Genomic DNA, 16879 nt, shown 5'->3' on the forward strand with positions numbered 1-16879 from the left:
TTAAAGATGAGATTTCAATAATTATACTTATATAAGTTTCAAATTTTTCCTACAATTTTTAAAAAATGTGCAGGGGTTGAAATAATTTCCAAAAAAATTTTATTTTAAAAATTTTTTTGTCAAATTTGTAGATTGCTGCAAGCTTTGTATAAATTATTAAAATTTTCAGTTACATATCATTAATCGTAGAATTTAATAATCTTTCGAATGGTATATTTGTTAATTTTCTGACATTTGTATTTGCAAAGAAATCGTGATTTGAATATTGGTATGTTTTTGGGCCCTGCGCGTGCAGCCGTACCGATAATTCGCGACGGTAGTGTATTCTAAAAAAATGTGAATGCACATTAAAATAAAGTTAATGGTCTGATTGCTTTTATTTTTGATTATTGGTTTTATAAATATTCAAATTTTACATATTGGCCCGAGTAAAATTCAAAAAAGAAAGACTTTAATATTTTCAGATTAATTTTGCGCAACTTATCTCAGCAATTTTTATACGCAGATTTATTATTTATGTTCAAAGTTCTAAATGGTGTAATCAATTGTTCAAATTTGTTGAGTCTCTTCGGATTCTATGTGCCTCCTAGACCAAGTAGACATTCACAATTATTTCTGATTCCTATTATTAGAACCGATTATCAGGGCAATTCTGTGGTAAATAGATTACGTAAGCTAATCAATCACTATAATTCTAATATTGACTTTTTTGGTGTCTCACTAAATAAATTCATAGTGGAATTGCGAAAAACTGTATTTGATGGTAACAATAATTATGATGCAGCCAGATAATTTGATTTTATACAATATTTAGAATTATGTATACTTTAGTACTTTGTACGATTGGGCATTTATTTGTCCGTATGCTTTTTGAATAAATAAATAAATAAACTTAAATTCTTACTATTGAGTATGAAATAAAGTAGTTTCAATAGAAAAACCATATAATTTTAAAAAAATATATTGAAAAATCGAATATCAAAAGTATCACTTTCAGAAAAATAAACATAAAAATGCAGATTTGTAAAATACTTGTTTTTTCATCACAAATAATTCCTAAATTTTAACCTGGAATTTTTAATATTTTTAACCTGGAAAACCTGGAAAAAGCCTGGAATTTTGAAATCTAGATTTTGTGGCAACCATGATTATGGACTTTGTAAAGACTCTTTTGTATAGATTTTTCAATCTTAAGCAAATAAAATTATTATTATAGTTAACATAACATATTTCATATGTTGAAAATTGTATATTATTCTTTGAACATTTATGAAAAGAAACAGAGTAGTCCAGTCAAAAAATATTAATTTTCAACGATTTTACAGGAAATCTACGAAAAAAAGTTTTTTTTCCATGCAAAATACATGAAAAATTTCAAAAGCCTACAGGCACCACTAAATATTATTTAAAAAAAAATAAAAAAAATACGTATCTAATTTTTTTCAATTTGTGACAAAATGAGACCCGAAAATGGACAAAATTCCAAAATGTCGTTTTTAACGGCCACCCTAGTATGCAGTAGTATGCATGTGTGTGTGTGTGTATGTCACCAATTGTTGTGGACTTTTCTTTTGCACGTTTTAACGGATTTTTCTAAAATTTTGTAGGTAGGGGAGACCGAGGAGGAAAGTAACAAAAATCAGTTTTTTTATTGTAGCGTTAAAACTATTTGGGCAATAATTTTTGTTGATAGCTTAATTGAAAGCTTGGACTTTCATCTGTTAAATAAAATTTGAATTAGACATTTAGATTAAATAATCAGTTCACAGCATGACTTTTTCACGACCTCTGCATTTGTTACTTTCCTCCTAACCCCCGAGGAGGAAAGTAACAGCACCTAGGAGGAATGTAACATTATAGAATTATGGCAAATATTATAATTTCAAGACTATTATTAATTTCAAATATTTTTATTATCAACTTAGAAAAATACAAAGATATTTAACCCTCCTGCGCATAAAGACGACTATAGTCGTCCAAACAAAGTTGTTTCCGTATGCACAAGGACGACTATAGTCGTCCAAACATTTTGGTTAATAACTTTTAAACAAATTATTCTAAATACATTTACTAAGTTGCAACTTAAAGCTTAAGACTCACAGATTGTCATACAATTCTTCAGAAGTTCATATTTATAAAATATTTGATAATAAATAATGAACAATGTTAGTGTAAAAATTAGAAAAAATAAGCTTAAATCATTAATTCTAAAAGCGGACAAATAAAAAAAAACGATTGGATTTTTACATAAATAAGTCTATAATGGTGTTTCGGATCGCTGGTTACATATATGAATTTTGAATTATAAAATTCAAAATGGCGGATCCAATATGGCGGACTAATTTTCAAAAAATTATTGAATTTTCTTGCAATTCGGTATATGGTGGTTTTTAGGGTCGCTGATTACGAATCTAAAGTCCATTTTTAAAAATTCAAAATGGCGGATCCAATATGGCGGACTAATTTTCAAAAAAATATTTAATTTTTTTGCAATTCTGTATATGGGGGTTTTTAGGGTCGCTGATTACGAATCTAAAGTCCATTTTTAAAAATTCAAAATGGCGGATCCAATATGGCGGACTAATTTTCAAAAAATTATTGAATTTTCTTGCAATTCGGTATATGGGGGTTTTTAGGGTCGCTGATTACGAATCTAAAGTCCATTTTTAAAAATTCAAAATGGCGGATCCAATATGGCGGACTAATTTTCAAAAAATTATTGAATTTTCTTGCAATTCGGTATATGGGGGTTTTTAGGGTCGCTGATTACGAATCTAAAGTCTATTTTTAAAAATTCAAAATGGCGGATCCAATATGGCGGATTAATTTTCAAAAAAATATTTATTTTTTTTGCAATTCGTTATATGGGGGTTTTTAGGGTCGCTGATTACGAATCTGAAGTTGATTTTTAAAAATTCAAAATGGCGGATCCAATATGGCGGCCAAATTTTCAAAAAGTTATTGAATTTTCTTGCAATTCGGTATATAGGGGTTTTTAGGGTCGCTGATTACGAATCTAGAGTCCATTTTTAAAAATTCAAAATGGCAGATCCAATATGGCGGACTAATTTTCAAAAAAATATTTAATTTTTTTGCAATTCGGTATATGGGGGTTTTTAGGGTCGCTGATTACGAATCTGAAGTTCGTTTTTAAAAATTCAAAATTTCAGATCTAATATAGCTGTTTAATTTTGAAATAATTGTTTAATTTTTCTTTAAATTGGAATCTGCAGTTGCTAAATTCCCACTTTATTACCAGTGAAATTTTACTGATTAAAATTTAGAAAGTGCATTTGGAGTTCTATCTAAAACTGCATGATTTAAATTCTATTGATTTTCAAGAACTAACTTTTCAGAATTTCATTCCGTGAAAGTTTACTTTAATTCTGTAGAAGTTATTCAAATTTTGGTCGTTTCAATAAAATATTTAGATAAACTAGTTCAAAATATTATTAAAAAATTGTTAATATAAATTATTATTGTTATTTACTAGCTTTTTACATAATGCACATGGATGATACAGTTTTTACCTAATTTTATAATTAGATGAGGTTTATAAGAACACCGATAGATAAAAGGAATAAAATTATTGATTAAACAATTTTTAAACAAATAACAAAAAGTAATTTGTTTAAGAAAATATTTAAATAAATTAATTTCTATTTGTTATCGGTATTTATAAAAATTTTAAAAACTTTTAATATTTTGCACTCTCTGTAAACAAATTTGGTAAATAATAAGAATTATTTATTTAAAATTTTAAAAGTTAGTAAATACTAATAATTATTTGTCTAAAAATTGTTCGTACAATTTTATTCATATTTTTATTAGTAATTATATAAAGTACAATAAATTGCAAAATTTAGAAAAAAATGTATTATTCTAGGCTCACTATAAACGAAGTTTGTAAATAACAATATAGTTAACCTTCACGCTACCAACGATTTTTGTTTGTTTTTTTGCCAAAAACGATTAAAATTCTTCAAAGTTTTTCCATATAATTATCTGTTAATAAAATTAATGTATTTTAATAATGTTATTATGCATATTTCACTTGTTTAAACAATTTAATATTGCAAAATCATATAATTTTCAAATAAACAGAGAGATTATAGCAAATATTTGATAACTTTTCATGTTTTCTTAGCTTTATTTAGAATTAAATCAATAAATTAAAGACAATATTTACTGAAACCAGTCATAAGTTTTATTAAAAAATTGTAATATTTTAATCACATAAGGATTAGAAAATTGCAAAATTAGAAAAGACTGCAACTTTCAAGGTGCATTCTTTAAAAATTTGGTAAATAACAAAAATTGTTTAAATAATAATTCAATTTTTATTCTTTATCTGTAATTATATAGATTTCAGTAAATTGCAAAATAAGGAAAAAATTGCAACTTTCAAGGTGCATTCTGTAAAAAGTTGGTAAATAACAACAATAATTTGTTTAAAAATTGTGTAAATAATAATTCAATTTTTATTCTTTATCTGTAATTATATAGATTTTAGTAAATTGCACAATTAGGAAACAATTGCAACTTTCAAGGTGCATTCTGTAAAATGTTGGTAAATAACAACAATAATTTGTTTAAAAATTGGTTAAATAATAATTCAATTTTTATTCTTTATTTGAAATTATATAGATTTTAGTAAATTGCAAAATTAGGAAAAAATTGCAACTTTCAAGGTGCATCCTGTAAAATGTTGGTAAATTACAACAATAATTTGTTTAAAAATTGGTTAAATAATAATTCAATTTTTATTCTTTATTTGAAATTATATAGATTTTAGTAAATTGCAAAATTAGGAATAAATTGCAACTTTCAAGGTGCATTCTGTAAAAAGTTGGTAAATAACAACAATAATTTGTTTAAAAATTGGTTAAATAATAATTCAATTTTTATTCTTTATTTGAAATTATATAGATTTTAGTAAATTGCACAATTAGGAAACAATTGCAACTTTCAAGGTGAATTCTGTAAAAAGTTGGTAAATAACAACAATAATTTGTTTAAAAATTTTTTAAATAATAATTGAATTTTTATTCTTTATTTGAAATTATATAGATTTTAGTAAATTGCAAAATTAGGAAAAAATTGCAACTTTCAAGGCGCATTCTGTAAAAAGTTGGTAAATAACAATAATAATTTGTTTAAAAATTGGTTAAATAATAATTCAATTTTTATTCTTTATTTGAAATTATATAGATTTTAGTAAATTGCAAAATTAGGAATAAATTGCAACTTTCAAGGTGCATTCTGTAAAAAGTTGGTAAATAACAACAATAATTTGTTTAAAAATTGTTTAAATAATAATTCAATTTTTATTCTTTATTTGAAATTATATAGATTTTAGTAAATTGCACAATTAGGAAACAATTGCAACTTTTAAGGTAAATTCTGTAATAAGTTGGTAAATAACAACAATAATTTGTTTAAAAATTGTTTAAATAATAATTCAATATTTATTCATTATTTGAAATTATATAGATTTTAGTAAATTGCAAAATTAGGAATAAATTGCAACTTTCAAGGTGCATTCTGTAAAAAGTTGGTAAATAACAACAATAATTTGTTTAAAAATTGTTTAAATAATAATTCAATTTTTATTCCTTATTTGAAATTATATAGATTTTAGTAAATTGCAAAATTAGGAATAAATTGCAACTTTCAAGGTGCATTCTGTAAAAAGTTGGTAAATAACAACAATAATTTGTTTAAAAATTTTTTAAATAATAATTGAATTTTTATTCTTTATTTGAAATTATATAGATTTTAGTAAATTGCAAAATTAGGAAAAAATTGCAACTTTCAAGGTGCATTCTGTAAAAAGTTGGTAAATAACAATAATAATTTGTTTAAAAATTGGTTAAATAATAATTCAATTTTTATTCTTTATATGAAATTATATAGATTTTAGTAAATTGCAAAATTAGGAAAAAATTGCAACTTTCAAGGTGCATCCTGTAAAATGTTGGTAAATTACAACAATAATTTTTTTAAAAATTGGTTAAATAATAATTCAATTTTTATTCTTTATTTGAAATTATATAGATTTTAGTAAATTGCACAATTAGGAAACAATTGCAACTCTCAAGGTGAATTCTGTAATAAGTTGGTAAATAACAACAATAATTTGTTTAAAAATTGTTTAAATAATAATTCAATATTTATTCATTATTTGAAATTATATAGATTTTAGTAAATTGCACAATTAGGAAACAATTGCAACTTTCAAGGTGAATTCTGTAATAAGTTGGTAAATAACAACAATAATTTGTTTAAAAATTGTTTAAATAATAATTCAATATTTATTCATTATTTGAAATTATATAGATTTTAGTAAATTGCAAAATTAGGAATAAATTGCAACTTTCAAGGTGCATTCTGTAAAAAGTTGGTAAATAACAACAATAATTTGTTTAAAAATTGTTTAAATAATAATTCAATTTTTATTCCTTATTTGAAATTATATAGATTTTAGTAAATTGCAAAATTAGGAATAAATTGCAACTTTCAAGGTGCATTCTGTAAAAAGTTGGTAAATAACAACAATAATTTGTTTAAAAATTTTTTAAATAATAATTGAATTTTTATTCTTTATTTGAAATTATATAGATTTTAGTAAATTGCAAAATTAGGAAAAAATTACAACTTTCAAGGCGCATTCTGTAAAAAGTTGGTAAATAACAATAATAATTTGTTTAAAAATTGTTTAAATAATAATTCAATTTTTATTTAAAATTAAAAACGGACTTAAGATTCGTAATCAGCGACCCCAAAAACCCCCATATACCGAATTGCAAAAAATTAAACATTTTTTGGAAAATTAGTCCGCCATATTGGATCCGCCATTTTGAATTTTCAAAAACAGACTTCAGATTCGTAATCAGCGACCCAAAAGACCTTCGTATACCAAATTGCAGGAAAATCTATTGTTGTGAGAAATGTATGCATTTGGTAACTACTGTTCGGGTAAAAACTCATTCTCAGGAGGGTTAAAGTACAAATTGTACATATTTGGCACAAATTTAATACATATTTAATACATTTTGGTACATTATGTCTCATAGATATCATCTTCTTATCTATATCACAGATGTAACATCTACTTTTAAACGTTATAATATTAAATTATTAAAATGTACAACAAAAATACGAAGTATATAGATTAAATTAATAATTAATTTATTTCTTTTAACGAACAAAATTTAATCTAAAAATTTAAATATGATTTACTTCACTCATTTCATAATGAATGCACAATATACTGAAACGAGGAGGAAAGTAACAACGTGTTACTTTCCTCCTCACTATCTTTTTTAACAAAAAAGTGAAAATTACACAAAAGTATTACACACAATTTAAAAATGCACTATTACAACTTAAAGACAGATAGTTAAGCTACAAAAAATCGAAAAGCACATTTTATTTAACTGTGTAATTAAAAAAATACGAGGGTTTGAAAATTTAAACGAAAATTTACTTTTGACGTGTTTTTGTAACGTCACATCACTAGCGGACCTAACCTCACCGGAAATGCTCTTGCACGCTATGGAGAAGTTGTAGGGGGCACTACTGACTACAAAAAAATTTAAACTCTGTATATCCGCTAATTTGTTTAAAAGATATTAGCGTTGTTACTTTCCTCCTCTGTTACTTTCCTCCTCGGTCTCCCCTAGATGTTTTTTTAGGTAACGCTGGGTGAAATTTTATTTTTTTTATTTTTTATAGCACTTGAAAGCCAAAAAGTCGATTTTTGCTATAAAAAAATTGATTAATTTGTTAAAATTGTAAAATTGGTAATTTAAAAAAAGCTTCCAGCGTTATCTCAAAAAGCATCTCCTTTAACAAATGCACTTTGATTTTTTTGTTTTGGATGATTCTGTTGCGAGTTAGAGCGTACACCACAAATCAATTTTATTTGGAGTCGCCTGAGAAAAATTTCATTATCTCGCTCAATTCTTAATATTTTTAAATTAAAATTTAGAGAAATATTGTTCAAATGTTACAATATTATATGCAAAGCTTTAAAAAAAATTAATTTTTTGCGTATTGCCAAAAAAATTCTTAAAAACATGCTTTTTTCACCGTTTAGACCTTACCCCCCTTAATTTATTATTTATTATAAATTATTGTAAATATTTATTAATTAATTTTATTATTTAATATTATTAATTGATTATTAATTAATTAATAATAATCAATTCATTAAATTTTTAATTAATAGAAAATTAGAATTAAACTAAAACGAAATTTAAAAAAATTAATTTTTAATTAATTTTATTAGGTAAGTTATTATTTGTTAATTAAATTAATTTTTTTTTTTGCTTAGGGACTTTTGGGAAATCTGCCTACAGATACCTTGGATTCCGCACAACAGAAGGAAATATTAAAAAAAAAGATAAATAAATAAGTGTTATAATAAATTTAATAAACTGGCGACCTACTACCAGTCCGACCCACTAAAACCCGTAACCCTTCTTCTGAAGCCCTTTACCCTCCCTCGGAACTGTCGAGAGACTTTAGCCTTCGAGGGTGGCGCTCCAACTCCGTCGCTAATGCGACTTTCTGCTTTTCTCTGCGGTTATCCTGCGTCCATAGTTAAAAAAAATGATTAAAACCATTTTACAGTCCAAGCGGAATTTACAGCACAACAATAATAAAAATAAAAATAAAAAAAAATGTTTAAGAAGTGTTAAAAGTCAAAAGATAAAATTGCAAACGGATATAAAAAAGAAAAGAAAAAAAAAGTAAACACGTTTATAATGTTGAAAAGACAAAACTGTACAAAGAAGAATAAAAAACACAAAACAAATTAAAAAATGCCGCCAATTTTCTTCCGACTGGGTCATCAGCGATACCATGTTCTCCAGTGTAACGTGACTGTTTACACCTTCGAACATGGCCCGCCTCTCCAAGTCCCATTTTCTGCATGAGAAAAGGGTGTGCTCCGCGTTGTCCTCAGGGAACTGGCAATACGCACACACCTCGTCCTCGCGTAATTTAAAGCGACACAGGTACGAGTTAAAACACCCGTGACCTGTGAGCGCTTGAGTCAAATAATAGGAAACCTGACCTATTTATCCTGTTTCCTATTTATCCAGGTGGCGAGTGCCGGGATAAGGCGATAAGTCCATCGACTTTTTTCCTCACCATCCCATTTTTCTTGCCATCTTTCTATGAGCCTGTGCCTCGCTTCTTTGCACAGCTTTATGGCGGCTCTCTTCGCCTTATCCTAATAATATTATTATTAATTAATACCTATTATTAATTTATTATTAATTAATATTATTAATTTATTAGTAACTAATTAATTAAATTATAAATTAATAACAAATTAAAATGAAAAGTTTTTAAATATTGGAAAGAATAAGAACAAAATCAAATAATAATCAGTCGAGCTGTCCAGTTATTAGATACATTACTGCAGTGCCATCGACACGACAAACTTAGAAATATGTAGACGTCCGCATGAAAAGGGAACACATTGGCACTATATTGGACTTATCTACACGGAGAGAAGATTCAACAGCAAAATACTGTGTACGCACAGCAAAATGCTGTGTATGCACAGCTCACAGCAAATCAACGTGTCAGAGGAGCACTAGACTGCGCATGAACAATTACACTGGAAAATACTCTGTCACTCACATGAAATCTTTGTGTCGACACAGTATTTTTGAGGTTTGTACAGAATAATTGACAGAGGGCGCACTGAATTTCTTGATGCTCTTGACACTCTTTCAGTCTGATAGACTGTATACAGTATTTTGCTGTTAAATCTTCTCTCCGTGTACATGGGCGAATTCTTTGCAAAATTTGAAAAATTTTGAGTGGTCTTAGAACATTTTTGGTGAAAAATTCGATGAGTTACAGAATTTTAAAGTTTAGAATGTCAAAAACCTCATTTCGAGAAAATCGAAATCAAAGATTGTAATGTGAATATCTTTGGTTCTTCTAGGAACTTATTCAGATAAGAATTGTTTTAAGTCTAGTACACCTTTAAGATGAAAAATTAATAGGTTTCGAATTTCCCCCTCCTTCATTTTGAAACAATGAAAAAATAAAGGACATCCGACAAAGTGGTCCCTTTTCTAAAATTGCGTTTTTTAATTCATAAACCTGATTTTTTGCAAAGTTAATGGTTGGATGTTATTTTATTGAGTTATTTGAAGCAAAAAAAGAGAAAGTAGACATACAAAATTTTTTTCATGGACTTTATATTATACAGTCGAACCTGGATAAGCGAGAGTTCAAGGGACCGGCAATTTTCTCTCGCTTATAGAGGTTTCTCGCTTATCCAGTTTCTTAACTACAGAAGTCTAAGTCACGGGACCAGCAAATAACTCTCGCTTATAGAGGTTTCTCGCTTATCCAGTTCTCTCTTATCCAGGTTCGACTGTATATACAGTCGAACCTGGATAAGCGAGAGTTTAAGGGACCGGCAATTTTCTCTCGCTTATAGAGGTTTCTCGCTTATCCAGTTTCTTAACTACAGAAGTCTAAGTCACGGGACCAGCAAATAACTCTCGCTTATAGAGGTTTCTCGCTTACCCAGTTCTCTCTTATCCAGGTTCGACTGTAATCTAAGAAAATATAGAAATTTTCATTTCTAAAAGAACGTAATTAAAAATTGTAATGCGAATTTTTCTGATTGTTCTAAGAAGTTATTCAGATGAGAGTTGTTTCAAGTCTAATACACTCTGAAGATGAAAAATCAAAAGGTTTTGAATTTTTCCGCTCCCTCAATTTTGAAACAGAAACAACTTTTGCAACAGAACGACAAAGTGGTTAGTGGTCCCTTTTCATTTTTTTGTCTAACAACGAAATAAAATACTTAAAGTATCAATAAATTAATAAAAAATGCATGATTCGACGTGTCAGACCCTGTAGATTAAGAAAAAAGAATAAAAAAAGTTTCGAGATTTTTTTTTAAATTAGTCAATTGCGATTATCTTCGAATCCAGAACAGACAAAGTGGTCCCTTTTCATGCGGACGTCCGCTTATAATTTCTAGGAGTACCATTAAAAAAACTAGACAGAAGTTATGTCTAGCCAATAGCAAATTTAACTTGAATCTTTGACGAAGACCGTTGGTCCGTGACAAATACTGTCCAGTAACTTGAATAATCGAGTGGCTCCATGACAAATTTCTACTAGGGCCCTGCCAGGAGGTTGCAAAAAACCGACTCAAAAGATTAATTTTTAATGACAATCTAAAGGTGAACATTTTATTTCAGTATTAATGTTGAAAAAATTTTAGTGTGGCCTACAAGCAGAACAGCGCTTTGGGGCGCTAAGCCCCCATGCACAAATTACGATAAAATTCATTCTCGATCCCCGACTACAAAAAACTAACTAATAAGAAATTGCTAATAATTATTAAAAGATGAACAATTTACATACTACTATACGCTCAATGGCGCCCTCACCTACGACTCGTTACAAAAACCTAGCGCTCGTTCCAAAAAGGCCGCTAGTTCACAATTATTACGCAATGTACTATTTTGAATTCTTATTTTAACACTTTGAAATAATTATTCTATTATAAAAAATTAAAGAATTGTCATGTATAGTTTTAATTTGACAATAACTTGAAAATAGTTTGAAAATTATATTCTTGTCATGCATGGAAAAAATAAGTTCAGCAGATTTTACGAAACTAATTTCGCACTAGCGGATATTTAAGATTCCTTGACAAAGTTTTTCAAAAACCCAGAAACTTTCACTACTTTAAGCAGAACCATTTTCGAGAAACTGCAACTAGTTTTGTAATTTCTAAAACAAGCTTGAATGTAGAAATTTTTCGTATTTTCTGATAAACATTTTATTAAAAAATGGTAAAAATGTTTCGTGCAATCTAAAAACGCGTGGTTTGAGTTTTCACTTCGCTGTCTATCGTGAATTCTCGAACAGAGTTTCGTAAAATTTTATACGGGGTGTTCCAAAAGTCGCGTTATAAATAGATATGTTAAAGCTTGTCTCGTCGCGTCGGTATTAACTTGTCTGCTGTATAGAGATCAATATGTGGAAGGAAAAAGAGAACTGCTTTACCTGCCGGTAACATTTGGATAATTGTTTTCTTTTACGTATTTTACATTTCATTGTTCCAAATTCATAACATTTTTTATGTGATTTTGTAATCCAAACTTTTAATTATTATTAATTTCTTTTAATTTACATTCCAATAAATTTTATAGTTTATCATAATATTTACCGATGGCAATATATATATATATATATTAATTTCTCAAAATTTTCATTAATTCTAATTTTTATTAGTTTTAACTGTTATTACTTCAAATTTTAGACAATTTAATATTAAAATTTTTTGAGTTTGAATTTAATTTTGAAAATTTGTTGGCAATTTATTTATAATTTAAAATTAAGAATAAAATTATTTTTTAAAAATTGAAAAATTTTATAGAGATTTTATAATTAAATTAAATTATAATTAAAAAATGTTATTTTAAAAACTATAAAATATTTTGTATAAATTTTTAAAAAATGATTTTTTTAAAAATTAATATTCAGTATATTGACATTTCTCACAAGCGCAGTTTTAATCTCCTCAGTTAGTATATAAAGAAACTCAATTCTTTCATCTACAAGTGCGAGTTATATTGTATGTGCGTTGCGTCAGAATTCGTTTATATGTATGCGTATTTCCGTTAAGTTAGTGTCAGAATAAAATAAGCCAATCCAAGCGAACCATTGCGTTGTAGAGTGCAGTCATATGTGTCGAACCAATCATCTATCTCCTATAGAAGACGAGAAAAAATGGTCTTGAGAGCTCATTGGTACTTTAAGAAATTCTTTTTTCTGCTTCATTCGCTTTTTTCTCCGTAAATATTTTTTTCCGTGGCGCATGCGCTTCAGGGCAAACATTTTACAAAACTCTTGAATTAGAACGTCCAACCGATCATTTGTGAATTCCACAGAAGTTTTTTTGAGTTTTCGAGAAACGCAGTCATCATATATTACTATTGATTCTGTTTTAACTTATACTAAACTCCTCTCCGTATCCGCTATTCCAAAATTAGTTTCGTAAAATGTACTAAATTAATTTTTTCCGTGTGGACTTTTTTTGCGCAGAAATTTTTTTATTATATTGAGGATGCTAATCAGTCATAAAATGAACAACTGGTTATTAGGTACTTAATTTTTTAATATATTTTAAACAAAATTTCAGTAATATATATAATATTCTTATAAAAAGCATTTTTTAACCCTTGCAGCACGCACCTCTTTTTTGAATAAGAAGCCAACTCAAGGTTTCTGTGGCTCTTTTCATTTCTTATAACTCAATAATTTAAAAACTTATCATTAAATTTACATAAAAGTTTTTTTTTAATATTCTTTATACATTACAGAATAAGTTTCCATACTTGAAAAGTTTCATTATAGATATTTTATTATAAAAAAACCAACAAATTTCCAGAAATTTTATTTTTTATTTAAAGATGTTTGTGTATTAAGTGTTCTTAAAAACAGTTATTTTTAAAATTTTCTTTAAAATTAATTGAGAATTTCTGTGTGGTATTTTTGTCCTTCTGGAATGAATCTTCCTATTATACAGATGATGACCTAGTAGAAATTTCATATTTCTGGTTTGCAGTAGTTTTTTATTCGCTAATTTTTAATCGGATTTTTCAGGTTTCCCCGCGGGCGGGTACTCCTCTTTCTCCGACGTCAAAAAACCATACGGTGCATCAGAGTCCAAATGGAACTCCAATTAGCAATCCAACTAGTCCTATGGCGGATAAGAATAAAATCAAAAATGGTATGGCAAATATTGGAGACATTGAGATTACAAATGGCGACACGTGGAGTGGAAATGATGAAGCTCCATCACCAGTACAGCCTCCGTCCTCAGCCAGCTCGGGCTTCAGCGATGATGATAGCCTTCATGGTGACTTGGGTCTTCAGGCAGTCAGCATGGAACAACTCGTTGAGTCAATACATTCAAGAGGCCGCGCTGGGCTCGTAGCAGAGTATGCTGAAATTAGACAAAGACCGCCCGAGGGTACCTTCAACAATGCGAAGTAAGTACGACATTAATCAATGAAATTTAGAAAACAATTTTACCATAATCAAACTAAAAGTTAATTACACTAAAGATACAACTACAAAAAGGATGTCTTTGTTTAAGACACTTTTGATTCAATGTTTAAGGCGTTTTTAGATGCCTTATAGGAAGACATTATAAATACCTTTATTCGAAAGAGTAGGGATTTTACAATTTGTCAGTATTTATAGTACATTATGCAACAAGGGAGGTAAGTCCGAGTTTATGTGCCTAAAACAATATTGAAGATCGAGGTTACCTTCATGTTGTATAAGGTGGATTCCACGTCAGTTCAACACACTTATTTTCATGACTTGTTGGGATTTGGCTGTACTTTTGTGAATTTTTGTGACCTTTTTTCTATGAGCCATGTAAAAATCAGAGTAGGACCATGAGAATTTTTGAGGAAAATAATAATTTATCATTATTTTACATATAAAATGATGATTTATAATTAATTTCTTCAAAATGTCCCATGGTCCCACTCTGATTTTTACATGGCTCATATGAAAAAAGGTAAGCTTTCGATTGGAATAGGTTACGAAAAAATAAAAAACACCGATTTTGATATACAGTAGAACTTGGTTAATACGATTCTGTAGGGACCGCACTAAGAATGCGTCTGATGCGGGAAAACGTATTAGGTGGGATATAAAATGTATGTCTTTAATTGCAGGGACCACTATAAATGAGCGTCTTAAGCGGGAAATCGTATTAAACGGGATCGTATTAACCGGGTTCTACTGTATATTAAAATTAAGAATTTGACTTTGAATTTCAAGGTCAAATTGAGAGAAAACAACTTTTTTTATCACCAGCTTATAGCCCGTGAAAACCCCTTTAAAAATCACTATTCATACTTTAAATTTGATTAATTTTACTTATCAATATATTAAATCGAGAAAAAGATATTTTCAAAAAAATCAAAATTTTGAAACTCCATAACTCAAAAAATATTTTATAAAATTCAAAAAAAATTAATATTTACACATCTACTAATAATAGTAACATTTTAGCAAAGTTTGGAGAAAATTCATTTTTTTACCTGGGCAGTTGAGGGATTTTGCCCCATATGTTCGTAATATATGGTTACGTTTTATTTTTTTACTCCGAATCCCTTTGAGATCCCAAGATGAAACTTACAGGACATGTAAAGCACATTTGCCCTAATATTTAGTAAAATTTTGAAAAAAATCAAAGATGTTTTTTCAAAAACGGATTTTTAATTTTTCAAAATTTCAAAAAAAAAAATTTTTTTGAATTTTTTTTTATATTAATTTTAACTTAAAATATACTTAAAATCAAAGAAATCCTTTTTTTTAAATCCAAAATCGGTTAATTAAAACCAAAGTGATACACGGAGAGAAATCTGCTGCTAATATTACTCGAAAGAGTAATAAACAAAACTTAAATTGCTTAACGTTTCTCTTATATTTTTAGCATCGATTCATATACTTATTGTAAAAATACTTTCAATGCAATAAGCATAAGAGACAGTAGCTAATTTTGCACGAAATCTTTATTATAAATACAAAGAGAACGTGCTATAAAAGAATTTCAAATCATCAGGAAGAAAAAAAATTCGATAATTTGAAACACTTCTTCTGAGCTATAAACTCTCAGTTATATAGTGTTAAAAAATCATGTTAACAGAGGGAGAAGTCGCTCTCGCCACCTGGCGGTGAAAGTATATGAACTGTGGTATTCTGTATCATTAATTAAAAAAACCACGTGCGATCCTATGTAAGATACCATGTGGAAAATTATATGGGAAATAATATACGATGTCACCTGGGATTTTATATAATTCTCATTCCTATGTAAAATCCTACGTAAGATTTCATATGGTTTCATATGCGGGAAATAACATAGGAAATTACATGGGATCTTACGTAGGATTTTACATAGGAATGAGAATTATATGAAATCCCAGGTGACATCGTATATTATTTCCCATATAATTTTCCACATGGTATCTTACATAGGATCTCACGTGGTTTTTTTTTATTAATGATACAGAATACCACAGTTCATATACTTTCACCGCCAGGTGGCGAGAGCGACTTCTCCCTCTGTTAACATGATTTTTTAACACTATATAACTGAGAGTTTATAGCTCAGAAGAAGTGTTTCAAATTATCGAATTTTTTTTCTTCCTGATGATTTGAAATGCTAATACAATTTATTATTTAATTTTTAATTAAATAATTTTTAATCCTTTGAAAATTCTCACAATGGATCCCTAATGTACATATTAAATCTTTTGTGAAATCCTATGTGAAATCTTATATATGAAACATGAAATCCCATATGAAATCCTTTATAGAATCCTTTATGTATTCTCACATAGAAATTCATGTGGATTTTTATGTAGATATACACAAACTCAAATTCCCACATGAATTCCTGTTTCAAATCGTGTTCCAAATATACATGTGTTTTTACATGGGATCCCATGTGGATTCTTACGTGGGATCTGGGATTTTATACAGGTTTTTGTATAAGAACCCACGTAAGATCCCATGTAGGATCCCATGTGGGTATTTTTAATAGGTTAAGTAAGATTCTATGTAGGAAGTTTGGTATGATTAAATATAGGTAAATTTTTAATAATTAAGTAAGATTTTATGTAGGAATTTTGGTAAGATTTCATGTAGGTAATTTTTTAATAACTAAGTAAGATTTTATGTAGGAATTCTGGTAAGATTCCATGTAGGTAAATTTTTAATAATTAAGTAAGATTTTATGTGGGAATTTTTCTACGATTCTATATAGGCAAATTTTTAATAATTATTAAGTAAGATT

At 27.9% G+C, this 16879-nt stretch overlaps 1 protein-coding gene across 3 annotated transcripts in view; it reads left to right on the top strand.

Annotated features, from left to right (window-relative positions):
- LOC122505304 (tyrosine-protein phosphatase non-receptor type 9) overlaps positions 1-16879 on the top strand; it is a 514941-nt gene that overhangs the window by 317841 nt on the left and 180221 nt on the right. For all 3 annotated transcript variants that reach the window (XM_043616814.1, XM_043616815.1, XM_043616816.1), the window contains one exon: positions 13663-14051. In XM_043616814.1, the coding sequence (XP_043472749.1) occupies positions 13663-14051 (389 nt within the window). The remainder of the gene's footprint in view (positions 1-13662; positions 14052-16879) is intronic.

The sequence above is a fragment of the Leptopilina heterotoma genome, unplaced genomic scaffold (assembly GCF_015476425.1).
Source record: "Leptopilina heterotoma isolate Lh14 unplaced genomic scaffold, ASM1547642v1 Lhet_352, whole genome shotgun sequence".
Classification (NCBI taxonomy): domain Eukaryota; kingdom Metazoa; phylum Arthropoda; class Insecta; order Hymenoptera; family Figitidae; genus Leptopilina; species Leptopilina heterotoma.